The sequence below is a fragment of the Neodiprion lecontei genome, chromosome 1, assembly GCF_021901455.1.
Source record: "Neodiprion lecontei isolate iyNeoLeco1 chromosome 1, iyNeoLeco1.1, whole genome shotgun sequence".
Classification (NCBI taxonomy): domain Eukaryota; kingdom Metazoa; phylum Arthropoda; class Insecta; order Hymenoptera; family Diprionidae; genus Neodiprion; species Neodiprion lecontei.
The window spans coordinates 39,968,582-39,985,217 of NC_060260.1; the positions used below are offsets into that span (position 1 = coordinate 39,968,582).

General features: G+C 38.7%; 2 protein-coding genes across 8 annotated transcripts; one reads left to right on the forward strand and one right to left on the reverse strand.

The window, feature by feature from the left end:
* Window positions 1-165: 165 nt before the first annotated feature.
* LOC107217202 (DNA ligase 4) lies at window positions 166-9,105 on the reverse strand. 3 transcript variants are annotated; one of them, XM_046741423.1, is made up of 13 exons: window positions 8,969-9,105; window positions 8,807-8,859; window positions 3,901-4,066; window positions 3,659-3,816; window positions 3,268-3,542; window positions 2,826-3,134; window positions 2,444-2,750; window positions 2,216-2,345; window positions 1,869-2,126; window positions 1,509-1,703; window positions 1,113-1,421; window positions 799-1,041; window positions 166-711 (listed from the first exon to the last, which is right to left on the reverse strand). In XM_046741423.1, exons 3-13 carry the CDS (start codon window positions 4,060-4,062, stop codon window positions 349-351), a joined length of 2,709 nt encoding a protein of 902 aa, XP_046597379.1. In that variant the 5' UTR covers window positions 4,063-4,066; window positions 8,807-8,859; window positions 8,969-9,105; the 3' UTR covers window positions 166-348. The 3 variants fall into 3 exon arrangements, with proteins under 3 accessions (XP_046597379.1, XP_015510100.2, XP_046597376.1); XM_015654614.2 differs by lacking the exons at window positions 8,807-8,859; window positions 8,969-9,105 and adding an exon at window positions 4,261-4,392; XM_046741420.1 differs by lacking the exons at window positions 166-711; window positions 799-1,041; window positions 1,113-1,421; ... (6 more) ...; window positions 3,659-3,816; window positions 3,901-4,066 and adding exons at window positions 4,309-4,665; window positions 4,758-6,565; window positions 7,401-7,607; window positions 7,790-8,231.
* LOC107217200 (membrane-bound transcription factor site-1 protease) lies at window positions 7,023-16,539 on the forward strand. Of its 5 annotated transcripts, none has more exons than XM_015654611.2 (13): window positions 7,023-7,110; window positions 9,883-10,506; window positions 10,798-10,929; window positions 11,404-11,798; window positions 11,894-12,200; window positions 12,438-12,592; window positions 12,728-13,008; window positions 13,083-13,194; window positions 13,433-13,691; window positions 13,788-14,062; window positions 14,150-14,427; window positions 14,556-14,853; window positions 15,243-16,539. In XM_015654611.2, exons 2-13 carry the CDS (start codon window positions 9,973-9,975, stop codon window positions 15,616-15,618), a joined length of 3,402 nt encoding a protein of 1,133 aa, XP_015510097.2. In that variant the 5' UTR covers window positions 7,023-7,110; window positions 9,883-9,972; the 3' UTR covers window positions 15,619-16,539. The 5 variants fall into 5 exon arrangements, with proteins under 5 accessions (XP_015510097.2, XP_046597327.1, XP_046597331.1 ...); XM_046741371.1 differs by having other exon boundaries at window positions 12,441-12,592; XM_046741375.1 differs by having other exon boundaries at window positions 15,307-15,502.
* Window positions 16,540-16,636: the final 97 nt, after the last annotated feature.

The following is a 16,636-nucleotide window of genomic DNA, read 5'->3' on the forward strand; positions in this document are numbered from 1 at the left end:
AGTAATATTTCGAAAGTCTCCGTAGGGAAGATGTTAACCGAGCAAGCTGTCGGCTGTCAGTTCGTTTCACTTCTGACAGCTTCTAGTTTCTCATCCGTCACGGAGAGAACCGAGACCCGAGAAATACGGCATCCGCGGCGACTTGGAACAGCGAGCAAACGCGAATATGGCGTAATCGGTTTATTTCCGTTGTTACACTTTGGCATAACATCGGTAAAGTGTGTAAACAATTTGTATAAAAGTATCACGACTGTTAAAACTTCAGCCGAACACGTCAGCGTTGAAAATCGTGAGGATATTCCATCATGACAAAACGTTCGAGTTAGTATATAATAAATATTACTAAATCTAACAGCTGTTCGTGGTATTTTGGTGGATCGAATACTCGTCCTCTGGGAGCAATTTTCGTTCGCGAAAGCAGTCCGCTATCCATTGCTCGTCGAGAACCTTTGTCGCCGATTCTCCAGCCTCGAGCCTTCTAATTTCTGCAGGAATGTTGCTGTTCTTCAAGGCAAAGATATGAGTCACGTGATTGTCAAGTATACCAGTAACTGTTCCACCCATGAAGCGAAACTCGAGATTTCGTTGTTTATCGCTCGTACAAAAATATCCTACGCTCCCACGAAACACTGAGAACGGTGATGTTTCATGACCAAACAGCTCTCTGTCGATTTCCTTGTACTGGTCGTTTGTCAACTGCGAATCTTTTGCCTGCAAAGCAACACGAAAACGAACTTTTCTTTATGCTTATGGACTTTACCTACACAGGAAATGATAGCTGAATAGTTGATAGTTTACCAATTCTGCAGCTCGTTCCAAAGACCGTTTTAAATCATCTATATTCGTATCTTGCGTATAACTATCATATGTATCATCGAAAACTGTTGACATATGGCTTCTGGTTGACTCAGTAGCAAACAACAGTTCCCATGGGAGCCAAGGCTGGAGGCTTGCAAAGTTTTCTGGTCTTGTAGCACGCAAAAGCCACTCTAATTTAACAACATTGTACTTCTGACCCTGTATCATGTTTTTTACTCTAAGCTGAAAGATTTTTAATTAGTACAATATGCTGATCACTGCAGCAGATCGATGTTGCAATATGATATTCATACCTTGTTAGCATTTCCTACAATAGCGCAAAAAGTCTTTCCGCCAGGATTTTGTACTATACTTCCCCCATGTTCACGCACAATTTTTTCAACGTCCTCCTTGGAGATCTCGTTGTTTCCGTTCACAACACAGATCTCCTTGTCATCTAACAGTCGACTGATACGTGAGACAGCGGTCGTCGGACAAGGATTGTAGTTTATAACTGTGATAGTTCTGTTTTTCGTCTTTCTTGGAGATATTGCTGGAAGATGTTCCATAACATCGTGTTCGGTTACATGACGTTTTGTTAGCTTTTGAATTACTCCAGGACCCTGTAGAGTTGCATCAAACAAATACCAATCGATAACAGAGTTAAACCTTTTTTAATTGTCGTAGTGAAACTTTTCCGATAACTCTACCTTTATAAGTGAGTGGAATTCCTCTGTTGTGCAGCATTCGCGCCAACTCTTCTCATCTCGTCCTCTGATTGCGACAACCCGAGGAAATCTTAAACTGTAACCAGTTGGATAAGAGCTTGACCGCACCAATTCTGTGGCACGTAACTTCAAGACTATAGAATTTTTTGGCTCAATCCACAAATTAGGAGGGTCTTTCTAAAATTACATCATATCCACATGTTTGAGTCTGTTCATGATCAGCCAAAGATCACTAGCCAAAGATATTTTCACAAAGATCGACACATGGAATTTTTTGTATTGAATCTAACATAATCCATTTATATACAATGATGGTAGAAATATCCATGAATAGAGCATTACCTTTGGTCCAACAACATTGTCAGGACATTTCTTAACCCAATGAGGTTTCAATGTCAACAACAATTCTTCGAACGCCTCTACCTTGATTCCAGTTCGCACCGAAGAGACTGCGTGAAACTTGAGGTCATTCATTGTTTCAGGATTTTGAGAAAGCGCCACCGCAACAAGAAAACTGTTAATGCGGCCCCTCATTCTCCCTTCACCGTAATACCCTCCGACAATAACTAAATCCATATCTTCAACAAGGTCAGCAGAATACTGTAAAATATTTTTAAATTTTTATGAAGCTTAGTAGTTTCGTTCATTCTGTATCAGCCCGCATACACTCACTGTGAGGGAGACATTACCTCTGCCTTTATCTTATAGCAATCGCTACCCACACGAACACCTGGTTTGTAAGTGCTGTTACATTTCTTCAGAACAATTCCCTCTTCAAAAGTATCCATACTTTCGTTAAATGCATCCAGTAATTCAACTCTGAATGAAATGTTGGTTCAATCAGTCTACTATCTTTGCAGTTCAATCGTTGCAATTGCTTTTAATTGTCGTTTGAAATATAATATTTGTTTTCATACTTGCTGCTAACTAGTCTCGTTTGGCTTCGGACTAAGACACCCGTTTCCTCGACGAAAGCTTCCTTCAGCACCTTTAGACGTTCCGTTAAAGGTTCGTCAACAAGGAGCTTTTCGTTGTACATGATCACGTCAAAGGCAATAAAGCAGGGCTGGTGTGTGCTCGTCGGTGTCATTTTCTTCACGTCAAAACTCATTCCTTTGGATCCAAATCTCTGGTGAACCTTGTGCCATCCCATCATTTCACCATCCATAATGATGGAGCGGCAAGAAGGGTTCAACAATTTCGCAATTTTACCAGTTAGCAAACCTGGATAAAATCAACAAAACTGAGATCTTGCTGTTTACGGCTATTTAAGGTACACCAAAATGAACCGAGGCTTACCTGAAGATTTAGATTTGCCGTATGCTTCTGTGAAATTATATGCGTTCCTGGAAAAATAGCTGAACTGGCCATCTTTCATGTGCAACTGAAATCTCTCCCCGTCATGCTTTGTCTCCATCAAATATGATTCTTGATTGGTAAAAAATTTACCAACATCATCGATTTTACACCTTTCCAGTAGCATTGGCTTGAACGGGGAGAAAATTTCTATTTGATACTTTATTCCAATGCCTGTGTTCTGCAACTTGTCACATACATCACGGAGGCTCATTGATACGTCAAACAGTTTCACTGCATCTGCATGATAGGCTGAAACAGCAATATTTTTATGGGAACAAGTACATAACTTTCATTAGAGGACCATTGAGAATAAAATTATACTCTCAGTCTAATTCAACATTTTACTTTTATACGTCAAAAAAGTATGTAGACATCGACAAACCATTTAGAATTTTTTTCTGCGAAAGTCCGATTCTCAAATCCTTCAGAAGAATCCGGATCAGCCACTTTTGCTCAACAGCACTTAATTGTTGAATAAGTTGTTGAAATTCTCCATCTTTACTGCTGTTGCTGGCATTTTTCTCAGCAATATTGTCTAGAATCGTATTTACTTGTTCAACAGTCATTGAACTTTCTTGAATTTGAACACGTTTACACAAAATTGAATATGCAATCTCTGCAAAGTCTCCACCGCTTTGCTTTCCAGATATCGGAACTCTGTCAAATAACGAAACGTGTTAAAAACACACTGATACTCTTATGAATTCAAAATAGAAGCATACATCATATTGACATTCATCTTGGATATCGAGGTGAATACAAAGGGAATTTACTTGTAGTGCAGTAATTCCTGAGCATCTTTGCTAGTCTGTCCAAGAGCTAAGACTCGTACATATAACTTTGCCAAAGCTGTCTCTTTCAGACCGTAAGCCCCACGCTCACGATCGTGCTGTGGCAGGAGCAGCCTCAGTATTGGAAAAAATGAAGTGTCCTTGAATGTGACGGAATCCATGTATTCACAAATTTTATTAATTTGTAACAAAACTGTATTTCGTTTATCGATCAAATCACTTACCGCTTCTTTATCTTTCTTTTTCAATTTCTCACTGAATTCGCGACATTGCTTGATCAAATATTCCAAATGGCTAGATTTTGTGGCAGCTTGCGCTTTGGAGATTTCATCGAGAATCATACAAAATTCTATGAATTTAACTTTTGAGGCAAATGTAAGCGTCATCGTCCTGCAAAAAAAATGTTATTTGAAATAGTTTAATTTAAATAATTGCTGAAAGAAATGCGTCAAGTTTTTTTTATTACTGTAGAGCAGCGTAGTTTGTGGATCAGTCCACATCAGATATTGATCGGTACACGATCCAAAATTTTATTAAACTATCTTGAATACAATAAGTACATTGTGACTTTAAGTGATACATACATACACATACAGAACAGAAGGGGGTAGATATGGAAAATCGTTGTGAAATGCTTTGATTGTTCATTTATTTTCTTCTTTATTTCTTATCACATTTTTATAAATAACTCAACACACAACGGATATTTCACACAGTAATGTATTCCTCCAGATACATTCGGGCCAAGTCCTCGTTTCCTGAATCCAAATAAATAAGATGAAGATTGAAAGCAGCCTCTCGTGTCAGGTCCAAAAGATGCGGCTTTTGGGAAACGAGAATAGGCGGAGGTGTTTCCAAAACAAGTTTGTAATGGTGAATGGCCGCCGGCAAAAGACCGAGTTGATGAAAAGCTCGAGCTGTATTGTAGCTAGTTTCGTGTTCACCGCCTTTGCCTCGCATCTGTGAGTATTTCGTCAGAAAGGCAAGAGCTGAAAGGACGGGTTATTTAAGCATCTTTTCAAAGATCGATAAACTGATTTTCTAACTAGTATAAAAAGGATGAACTTATAGCTGCGTGTACCTTGTATAACAAGCTGATTCTTTTGAACAGAAAACCTTTGACAAGCCATTTGCAAAAGTGTAACAGCGATCAATAGTGCCAGGAGCGCACTGGGCTCGACTTTGAACAGAGATACGTAATCATTGAGAGCATACTTGTATGTTCCCGAGACCAGACAGTTGTTGGCATGCAGAAGATGCAGGTATGAAAAACCTTCCACCCTTCCTAATAGCCTCATGATAAACCTATTGTGTCTGCAATCCTCGGCCCTTTGGATAATGATATTCATCAGATTCCATGAATTTGATCTTCTACAAACTCTGACCAATTCTCTGACAATGTTGTATCCATGATACGAATCGTTATTGTGTATGCAAGATATTAAACACAGGAATGTGATGTGAGAACTCTTTTTTTCAAATCTTTTCGACGTCATCGCACCAAAAGCCAATCTTTGAAACAAACCCTGTCTTTTTTTTTTGCAGGCCAGTTGGCACATCTGTAGATATAATGAGAATTCATTCCTTAGACTTGGCTGATTCTCCTCTCTGAAGCACGGAGCATTTTCATCCTCAAAAGTTTCCCCGCGAGATAAGCGATAAAGTTGGAGGGCATCGAGGCGTTGTTTTACTCCTGTGGCTTTGGTCAATGTTATCAACTCAGCTTTTGACCTCAAAGAAACGCAATGTCTTGAAAGTAGAAGCATTCCAGATTGAAAATATTCATTGTAGCGTTTAACTTTCAGGAGTAGTACCGTTCTTTGGTAAACCACTCCAGGATCTAACAGATCCGTTTCTGGATCTTGTTTCAATACTTCTATAGCTTTGTTGAACTGTCCCCTAAGTTTGTAAAGTTTGGCAAGTTCCAGTCTCGCCCCCAAATGTTGAGGCGACAGCTCTCTAACCATCTCATAAGAATTTACAGCTCGCTTCAAATTTTTGCATCCTACCCAACACTCCGCATGTCTCAGCCAAACTGCCGCTAAACTGAAGTTTTTACTCTCGATCAAGGGCTCCAATAGTTGTAGCGCCTTGTGAAATTTCTTTTTACCCATGAAAGCTTCGGCTAAATCTAGAAACAAATCACCTGACACTTCCGGATCTACTTCAGTGAGGAATCTTGGTAAGAAGATATCAGTCCATTTAGTCTCATTCAATTCAACGAGGGTTATCAGGAATTTAGCCTTCAAGTCCATTACAACGTCGTTCGGTAATTCACACGATTCAATAATGGGATTCTCCTTCGTTACACTCCCTTCATCTTCAATTATCGAACTCTGGTCTTTGTAGGTGATTTTAATGGTTGTATATCTTGTCAATATATCCAAGCATTTGTGAAATTGTTTCAGTGCGATTAACAATTCCGTCATCACATTTACCTCCTCGAGGGTGATGAGGTCAGGACATTTGGTGAAAAGTTGATCCATGGCTTCCAAGGCCTGTTCGTTATTGTTCTCTTGCATGAAATGTTTTGCCAAACTCTTTGCATACTTTAGAATATTAGCTCCATCTTCTGGTCCTAAATGATGCAGCAGCTTCATGTAGCCTTTCAAAGCTCCCTTCTTGTCTCCAATTTGATTTTGAAGTTTTGCACGTTGCTTGTATAAATTTATGTCTTTAGGACTGGCTTGTATAGCCTTGGTAAAACATGTTATCGTTTGTCTTATGTTCCCGGACTCCATTGATAATGCAGCTAGTTTAATCCACTGGTCAGCATCTCTTGGGCTCAAATGAGCGGCAATCAGTGCAAATTGCAACGATTTTTCTGGCTGATCATTTTCGTAAATCATTGACAATGTATGAAATGGTTCCGGCGCACTAGGGACTTGTCTGTGAAAATTACATTAAAATTATTTGTTATTCTTACGATTGAATTATTATTTTCACACAGTAAATGTTCAACAGAATCAAATTTAGTTGAGTGACGGTCAGGGATGAAATGATGCAATTTTAGAAAGCTGATTTTATTGTTCGCTTCTATTTCATACGTGAATTTTATGCGTAAATTTATGATAAAGGTTGAATGCGTTAACTAATTGATTTTGAAAACGTAAAGATTATTGACAAGGAAACAAACTGGCATAAGAGGGTTATGAAAAAAATTATTCATATTTATAAAAACAACACAGTCAATAAAAAAACTGACATCAAAATCTCAGTCACCTCTATTCGGACATCATATATTGTCAATAGAAACTGTACTGACTGTTATGTAAGCAATTAGGCCAACATACCAACACAAATGTAAACAATTGTATGACTTTCAAAGACAGTTGTTGAAATAAACAGTCCTGTAAGTATAGACAAGTGGGTAGTCACTTCCTTCTCGAACATCAGGTGACAAACATTGCAAACGTTTAGGCATGTCGATATATGTAAGTTTTGAACAATTTAATTTTTCACAGCAGTTTCAATAATAAGGTTAAACAATAAACAGTGGCATTTACGTAGATTAGTAAATTTGTCAACACTAAAAATTCTCATGTACAAATTGTGATTTCTTCTACATTAAAGAAACGTCTTGGTGAAACGTAGTTTTGAAAAAATATAACTGGTTGCTAAAATTGCATCATTTCATCCCCGACCGTCACATAACTAAATTTGGATCTGTAGAATATCTACACGGTCATGAGCATCAATCTTAAGTAAATATTCAGTCACTTGCCTAATTATTTCCATACACATTTTCGAAGCGAGGGATACTTCGCCTCTAGCAAATCTCAAATTAGCTTCACCCATCAGACCTTGTAAAGCGGTTGGTAAAGTTCGCTTTTTTCTACGGTTTGGTCTTTGTTGTAATGTGTTTGATGTTTTCTGTGCCTTTTTCTGTCCAATTTTTTTACTCGCAACGAGCTCAGTTTCAAAAGCTTTTCTGCAATTTGAGAGTCTTATATCAAACATAGAATAATTCAAGTTGTGGTGTGTACATTGTCGAGACGGTTTACCTGAATGAAAAGATCTAATATCTGAATGCTTCTCAAATCTGAGCTGTTGTTTGATTTTTCATCATTGAGACATTCGAAGTATTGACAAATTTTTCACTTTCAATCCTACCTGTTAGATTCAATATCAGGAATTTCTGTTTCGATTCCTTCATCCATTCTCAAGGAATATTCAGAAAATGTTAGTTCCCCGTTGAGGAATTGCTTTGTTAAGCGGTCCTCCTCGTCTACATGAAACCTATCAGATTCTTCCTGGTCGTCGGTAGATTCGGGGATCAAATTTTCTGTAGAGGTTACCATCGCATCTTTCTGCTCTGAATTTATCATATTATTATCTCCTATTTCCTGAATTTCTAATGCTTCAGCCTCAACAAACTCAGTCATGTCGACGTCCATCCATGTTATGGTATTTTGATCCAATTCTTCTATAATTACTGGTGCCAATGAAGTACCACTCTCCATTATGACATCATTTTCCGAAGTTGAATCATGAGGCTCAACACACATTGGTGTTGACGTTGTCTCGGCCATGTTGACTAACAACAATATTACGTCTGCAACCGAGTACCCGGCCAACAATTTCTTCATCAGTTATCAAATAATGAAAACATGTTATTCGAAATAATAATCGTACCGTGTGAAGGAAAATTCATGATTTTTACAGATATTAGTAGTTATCACAACACTGCAAATAGCATGACGAGTATACGCGAAAGTCATACAGCATTTAACCAATCTGTAATCTAAAGATTTGTCAAACTAGACACTTCGTTAATAGCGAGGACTCAGCTATACTTACCCAATGCTATAACTTTCATATCACGACACAGTATTTTTTTAAATAAGACGGTGAATTATTAAACAGAAAACAAGGCCAAAGACGCGTGGTTCTGTGTTGCCAAATAAAACTTAGAAACACATAACGGGCCTGATTCTAAAGTTTAAACAGTAGCTTTTTGTACACGAAATTAAGTAATCCATCAGCTGCAATACTTGATCGGAGCAATTTGGGGTTATAAAACCCTGCAACCATTTGCCACTTTGACAAATACAAACAGGGCTGTTTGCTATCTCCGTAAAATTCGCTGACTCTGATTTAGGACATGTAATAATATTCAAGCATTTTCACCTTTTTCTCCAGTTATTCCCACGCCAATTCTCGAAACCACAGAGGAATAAGTTCTGTAATCGAGAAGATTAAGGTTAGGTTTAGATCAGAATGAATGATGTCTATGTAATTCTACATAATCACAGAAGATTGTTAAATTTCGAATGTAGACAATATACATACGATATATATGACAAATTGCAACAAATAAAACTTCTAGGATGCTTTCATGGTTGTCATCACCAGGCGTCAAATACCCATGTCAACTCGTCCGCACTCGTCCGCTACTCGTCTGTTAACGGTATTAACTCATTTGTTTATTATCTGTCGCGGTGGAGTGCTGCTATCTGGTGCAGTCTGGTGCAGTTTCGATCATTTTAATCCGGTACATTGTTCGTTATCAATCATTACAGCAACATTGTGCTTTCGATTGAAGTTGATTTGCGTTTGAGTTGTTTATTTATTTGCTTGGTTAATATGCACATTTACAGAAAATAACATCGCAGTTACCATATATCGTTGTATTTCAACACCTCGTTATTACTTTCTGAGAATGTTCGCATTTCGCAAAAATTGAAACATCTTTGATACGTTGAGTATGACGAGAACGATACCAGTAGAAAAAAAGTGAGGTTACGATATGAAGAATATTAAAAATATTAGGGCAAAGATGAGCGTGGTTTAATTCATATTTGATTATTTTTTACTTACCGGAACTCGGACAAAATCATGGTGATCACGATCTAAAAGTCATTAAATCATACTCTGCACGTTTTGCCCGATTCTATCACATATTTATACTGAATACGTTAAACTGACTATTAACACTTCATTGAAAACATATAAATTTATATCGAATATGTTTGTACATATTACGTGATCTATGTAATGTCAGATGAGATTATTATACAAATTGAATCTTAACCGCATATCTCTGAATTTACTCATCTCCAGTATGATAATTGAAAGTCTGGATATGAGAGTATTGCTTTTTCTCATTACATATAATTCAAACTGTTCATGATTATTCTTAATATTTCTCTTGGCATCTCTAGTGCATCTGTTTAAAAATTTGAATTTTCCTTTTTTTCTTCCAGCTGTACAACGGCGACGAAATGTGATATAATTTTTGACAGAAAATAACTATTGCCTTCCGTTGATTATCCCAAACAAGAGGAAGGAGTAGTATGAAGCCACGCACAAATCTTCTACTCGTGCTCCAAGTTTTACTGATTGTGTCGATCGTTCAACCCTTAGAAAATCGTCAAGAACATTCCAAGAAAGAGGAAAGGAAAGAAAATGGTACCAATGATCCCTGCCACGATCAGTTTACTCGATGCAATGGTACGCAGGATGGACAAGAAGTCCGGATCCAATTCTCAAGCCGAGTGGTAAAGAATGAGTACATTGTAGCTTTCAAAGGGTACTATAAACCAGGTACTCGTGAAAGCTATATTGGGGCTGCCTTGAATTCCTCTGGAGTCAGTCACTGGCAGATCTTGTCTAGAGATAATCCTGCTAGTGAATATCCAAGCGATTTTGATGTTGTTCTATTGGAAGAAACTGACAGACGTAATGGACTCAGCGCCCTGAGTGATCATCCTCTGGTTAGAAGAGTCACACCGCAAAGAGTTGTGCATAGAACTTTGAAGTATCTGAACACCACAGAAGATGGGGATATGCCAGAATATAAAAACTTTAAACGAAAAATAAATGGCTATGTAAGTATTGCCAATCATTCTGATTCATAGCTAACAGTAAGTTGCAAGCAATATACCTGTAACACTTTCTCACAACATTAATTGGAACTTTGGTTTTTTGACTGTTGATTGGACAAATTTTTAACTTCTCAGATATAAAATTAAAACAAGAGAATAGTGTTTTTCCTATGCAACACACTGTATTAGAATAAGAGCAGGAATGCTTCCAATTCTCTGAATTTCAATATCAAAGATAAACTTTAATAATATACAGAAATAGAAAAATTCTACACTTCAGTTTATCCATTATAGAACAACCAGTTCTGGCAACCAGCGGCACGTTATGCTAACCGCCGACTTCTACGTGCGATTCCTCGCCAAATCACCGGCATTCTACAAGCGGATGCACTGTGGGGAATGGGTGTCACTGGACATGGTATAAAGGTAGACTTTGATGAATACTTGTTACTAGTTTGTCAAAAAATAAGATACAGACGAACATGGTGTGCATCATCCTTAAACACCATAGGGGGATAAGCAGAGTAAAAATGCCCTTTGTGAATATTTTGACGATATTTTAGGGATAAGTAGGTACTATTAAAATACTAAAAGCGTGAAAGTATAAACTCCAATGGCAATTAGTTTTTGAAAGAACAAAGAGCGGAAACTAAAAGATATAAAATAATTTTTTCCTCAGGATTGACTTGACCGATTCGTTGGAAAGTTCAATATGTTATTGAGGAAGTTGAGAACTTTTACAGTCGCAATGGATAAATTTTTAGCTTAAAAAATTCATGATATTGGTAAAATGCATTTTTACCCGATTTATCCTCCTATGGCTTTTGATTCAAGTCAGGGCAACTTCTCTCTGATTACTTAGCAATATATGTTGATCGATCATGAATTTTGATACGGCAGGTGGCTGTCTTTGACACTGGTTTAGCTGCTACTCATCCACACTTCAAAAAAATTAAGGAACGAACAAATTGGACAAACGAAAAAACTTTAGAAGACGGTCTTGGGCATGGTACGTTTGTGGCTGGTGTAATAGCTTCGGTTTCACGTGACTGTCTAGGCTTTGCACCAGACGCTGAACTACACATATTCAGGGTATTCACTAACGCTCAAGTCTCCTATACATCGTGGTTTCTTGATGCGTTCAACTACGCCATTCTCGCCAAAATAGCTGTCCTCAACCTCAGTATCGGAGGTCCAGATTTTATGGATCACCCTTTTGTTGACAAAGTTTGGGAGTTGACGGCGAATGGTGTGATAATGGTTTCAGCAATCGGGAACGACGGTCCTTTATATGGGTAAAAATTCGTGCATATATTTTTATTGAGGTAAAAAATTTGATGCAGTTATCAAAAATCACCAATGCCAATAATTATCCATTTTATTTACATAGAACACTTAACAATCCAGCAGATCAGATGGATGTTATAGGAGTAGGTGGCATAAACTGGGACGATCAGATTGCAAGGTTTTCGTCACGTGGCATGACAACATGGGAATTACCCTCGGGTTATGGGCGAGTGAAGCCTGATCTAGTCACGTATGGATCAGGAGTGCGAGGGTCCGCATTGCAGAGTGGGTGCCGCACTTTATCCGGCACCTCGGTTGCTAGCCCAGTAGTTGCTGGGGCTGTGGCTCTGCTGGCTAGTGGTTTTTTAACATCAAATTCCGCATCAAGTCAGTCCGGCAATAATCAAAAGGTTAGTTTTCACCGAAATTCTTGAATTATTATTCATGTTGCGTTAATGGTGTTTAAGGACAGTTTCGTAGACCAATGCGTCAATCTTCACTATTCTCCGCACATTCTTATCACCTTTTTTCTTTCGTATGCGCGATAATTCACGTCATATATTTAATAGCTTCTCGTAATTATGTCTTCTTGCTTATTATCAAATAGCGTAACAAGTTCTTTCTCTTATCTCTTTTGTTCCACATAGAAGGTGACCCCTGCGAGCATGAAGCAGGCACTTTTGGGATCAGCGCGACGCCTACCAGGGGTCGGGATGTTCGAACAAGGTGCTGGGCGACTGGACCTTCTTCGAGCTTTCCATTTCCTACGATCATATCGGCCGATGGCTACGCTAAGCCCCAGGTCAATGATAATATTCAATCTAATACAAATTATTGATCAAAATATACGATTTTGTAACAGCTTAGAAATACTCAGACAGATTTATATTGGTTAATTAAATAGTAACGATACCTTATAATAATTTTTGGCGAGTAGTTACATAGATCTCACGGAATGCCAGTACATGTGGCCTTACTGCACCCAAGCGGTTTATCACAGCGGAATGCCGACGATAGTAAACGTTACTATAATAAATGGACTGGGAGTGTCAGGACACGTAACTTCTGTTAAATGGCATCCATACTCGCGCGACGGTAATGGTGATCGCGTTGAGGTCTCCTTGACTCACAGCGACATTCTTTGGCCATGGTCAGGGTGGCTCGCAGTTGCTATAACAGTTCCTGCCTCTGCTAGTGATTGGCAGGGTGTTGCACAAGGTATGGGGATTGTGCAGATGAATTGTTTGTCCAAGTTTCTCTTCGAATCACATATTGCATGCTTCATTTTGCAGGTCGCATATCATTGACTGTAGAATCACCTCCAGGAGACGGTGAACAGGAACCCAGACGATCCGCTGTTGATCTACCGCTGAAGGCAAAAGTTATACCTACACCACCTCGTCAGTAAGTTTTACTAGATAACATGCATTTCTCCTGGCTACGATCCTAGAAATTGAGTAGACAGTTCGGAGTTTTTTTCTTTTTTCCGTAGATTCGTAATGAATATCCTTCTTACTGCCAGTCATCCCTTACTTACCCACTGCTAACATTTCATGCTATCGTGATGAACACTGCTAGTTCGGATTCCGCTTATTAATTATCGTTTCATTTTGTATGGTATAAGAACGTAATCACATTTTAGCAAGAGAATACTGTGGGATCAATTTCACAATCTACGATACCCACCTGGCTATTTTCCAAGAGATGATCTACGAGCAAAGAATGACCCTTTGGACTGGAACGGGGATCACATACATACAAACTTTAAGGATATGTATCAACATTTGCGAAATGCTGGGTATTACTTAGAGGTGTTGGGTTACCCTCTGACCTGCTTTCAAGCCAAGAATTACGGTACTTTGCTTATCGTTGACTCTGAAGAAGAATTCTTTCCTGAAGAGGTGCGCCGAAATCAGCTTGTGCATTGCCTAAAGCATACATTATTTGCACGCAGACGATAGGTATAAAAATCCAAACAAACGAATGTTACAATTCAGGTAGCAAAACTGAAGTTGGACGTCGAAGAGGAGGGATTGTCCGTCGTAGTATTTGCGGATTGGTACAACGTGACAGTGATGCGGAAAGTCAAATTCTATGACGAAAACACACGTCAGTGGTGGGTACCGGATACCGGCGGTGCCAATGTACCTGCTTTGAACGACCTTCTCCACACCAACTGGGGCATAGCCTTTGGCGATGAAGTGCGAGACGGACAGTTCACGCTCGGTCAGCATCCACCAGTCACCTTTTCATCTGGCACAACGCTTGCCAGGTAATTTGAACCTATGTATTTTGCTTGTATTATCACTTGCAATCCAGTGTTACTATTGTTTTTAATTTAACTGTGGACTTTTTCTAGGTTTCCGCAGGACGGGGTAATACTCCATGTAGAATTAAAAGACCAAGGACACGAACTACTGTTGGAAGGTGATGCCAAACAACCCGAGCTCGTCCCGATCCTTGGACTTTTCCAGACTCAAAGTCACAGAGCAACTGATCATCGCTATGATACTATCGGCAATGAGATTTCAAATGACATAGAACAAAATGTACCAAAGAACAGGGAGAAAGATATTGCTGGCAGACTAGTCGTTTATGGCGATTCCAATTGCATCGATGATAGTCACCAACACAAACGTACAATTTTTTAATTCGCACATCGTACATATTTCTGTTGTGACAACTCCATGAGAACCATTATTGTCAGTTGCAAGCGATCCAGCCAGAATGACAGACCGATAGATTAATTTGATTTATTATTGCAGCATGCTTTTGGATGTTGGATGCTATATTGGAATTTGCTACAACTGGACATGTTCCTACCGTGTTTGAAGAGGCGAGTAGGCGTGATAAAAATTCTGTTGACGGGGAACATTGGATGAGTAAAGATCAGGAGGCGACAGAGACACTTTTACCTCAACGGATGGAGGGTAGCCACTTGAGTCGTCATAGTAAAGTTCTTGAGGTCGATGCCGGTGGTGCTGGTGGACGACTACGACCTCTACCAGCGTGCCCAGTAGCGCTACTCGCTGTACCGTATCCGCTCAACGAATCTGTCCCTGCGTGAGTATTTTCTCACAATTTATGCTATAAGCTTTCCACTTTGACGTGGCTACATTTTTTTTTTCCTTATTTTTCGCTTAGAATTATTTATGATACTCAAGTATGTCAAAGAACTTGATGAATTGTTTGCAGCTCAAATCAATTCTGTTCTGAAGAATTTTTCAAAATCTGATTTGATTCTTTTTCGTGATTCCCGTTCCACATTAATGACAAAAAACTGCACTTACAGTAAAACCTCTTGCTAGTTTTGGACAAATGAGCATTCCAATATATGTGAATATCACGAAAATTTATGACCAAGATGCGGATATAAGCGTTTTTAGTGACAAAAAATTAATTCGCGTGAAATCACAGTATATACTAGTCGTCAATTGAATGTACATTTTCAGTAATTTGTACAAGTCTCAGAAGTTACTGTCGGTGGGCGATAGTTTTATCGTGGCTGTTCCTCAGCTCCAAGATTCAGACTCCTCTTGGTCGAGACGACGTGGTGGCAATGTGAACGGTGCAGTGCCGCGTTATTCTGGGGGCAAAAACACCGATTTTGAAGAGATCGATGAGGAGATCAGAGACACTGGATGGTGGACAACTCGAGAACAGTGGAGACTGTTAGCAGGGATCATTGCTCTTGGGGTAGCCATGCTCTGCGCGTTCAGTCGGTGGGGCTGTTGTACGTCGAAACGTCATCCTCGGAGGAAACGAGCAACAGGTAGATTACGCAGAGTGATCCAAGCTATTGCGACACGCAGAGTACCTCAGATGTAGTCAAATTGTTTTTAGCACAGTCCAATACTGACTAAGAAATAAGTTGCCTTCAATTGCTGGATGGAGCTACGTTTGAAAAAACCCCGCTAATTGATTGATCGTTCAGTCATTCCCGCAATTTAATCTAAAGTTCTACTCGGATTAAACTGCGTATTAACAATATACTGCGTACTACCTAGGATGATTTGAACTGATCTTCTATTCATCGTGTAAAAATGTCCCGATCAAATGTAGCAAATGGTGCAATCACTTTTTATATTATTGTACATACGTGCTATGTCTTAGTTGAGTGCCTTGAGGTCCTGAGCACTGTAATGGCACAGTTAGAGAAAGGTGAAACTTTCTATGTACATACGTGAGTTTTCGGAGAAAATCACCATAATTTAAGTTTCAAGAATCTAATATTTCATTCAATAAAATGAAATCGACTAACTTAGCAACGAGGTGGAATAACATTGAAACTATGCACAACTATCGTTGCCAGTGCCTTAAAACACGGTTGAGTGATAGGCAATGAAAATCATATTATTCTATCATTTAGATAAACCAACCAAATAAATATATTTTAATTTACATTTTACCATTTTAGGGATCGGAATATATTAGTACATAGCAAAATTGATTGAGACAGTCTGAGTCTGTTGAAAATAGAGAATTATCAAGAATTCCGGCTCTAAAATTTGAATGCCGTGTACTTATGACCACATTATTCATAGATTTTTTAAACACTTTAAATATCACTTGTAATTCATTCTAGCGAAGTTCTAAGGTAGAATAGTGTTCAGCGAACTTGAATACACAATCTCAGCCTGGGACAAACCTACAATAATAAGCTCGTTATTACCTTACTCGGTCATTCCTATATTGTCAAGCTCGCACACGGTAATCACTATACTATGAAAATATACATGACTTGAGATTGAGATTGAGATTATATGTGAACAGTTATTGTAAAATTATCTTTTCTCCAATCTCGCTGTTCTAGAACGACCTGTGATTTGATTCCTACAACAGAGCT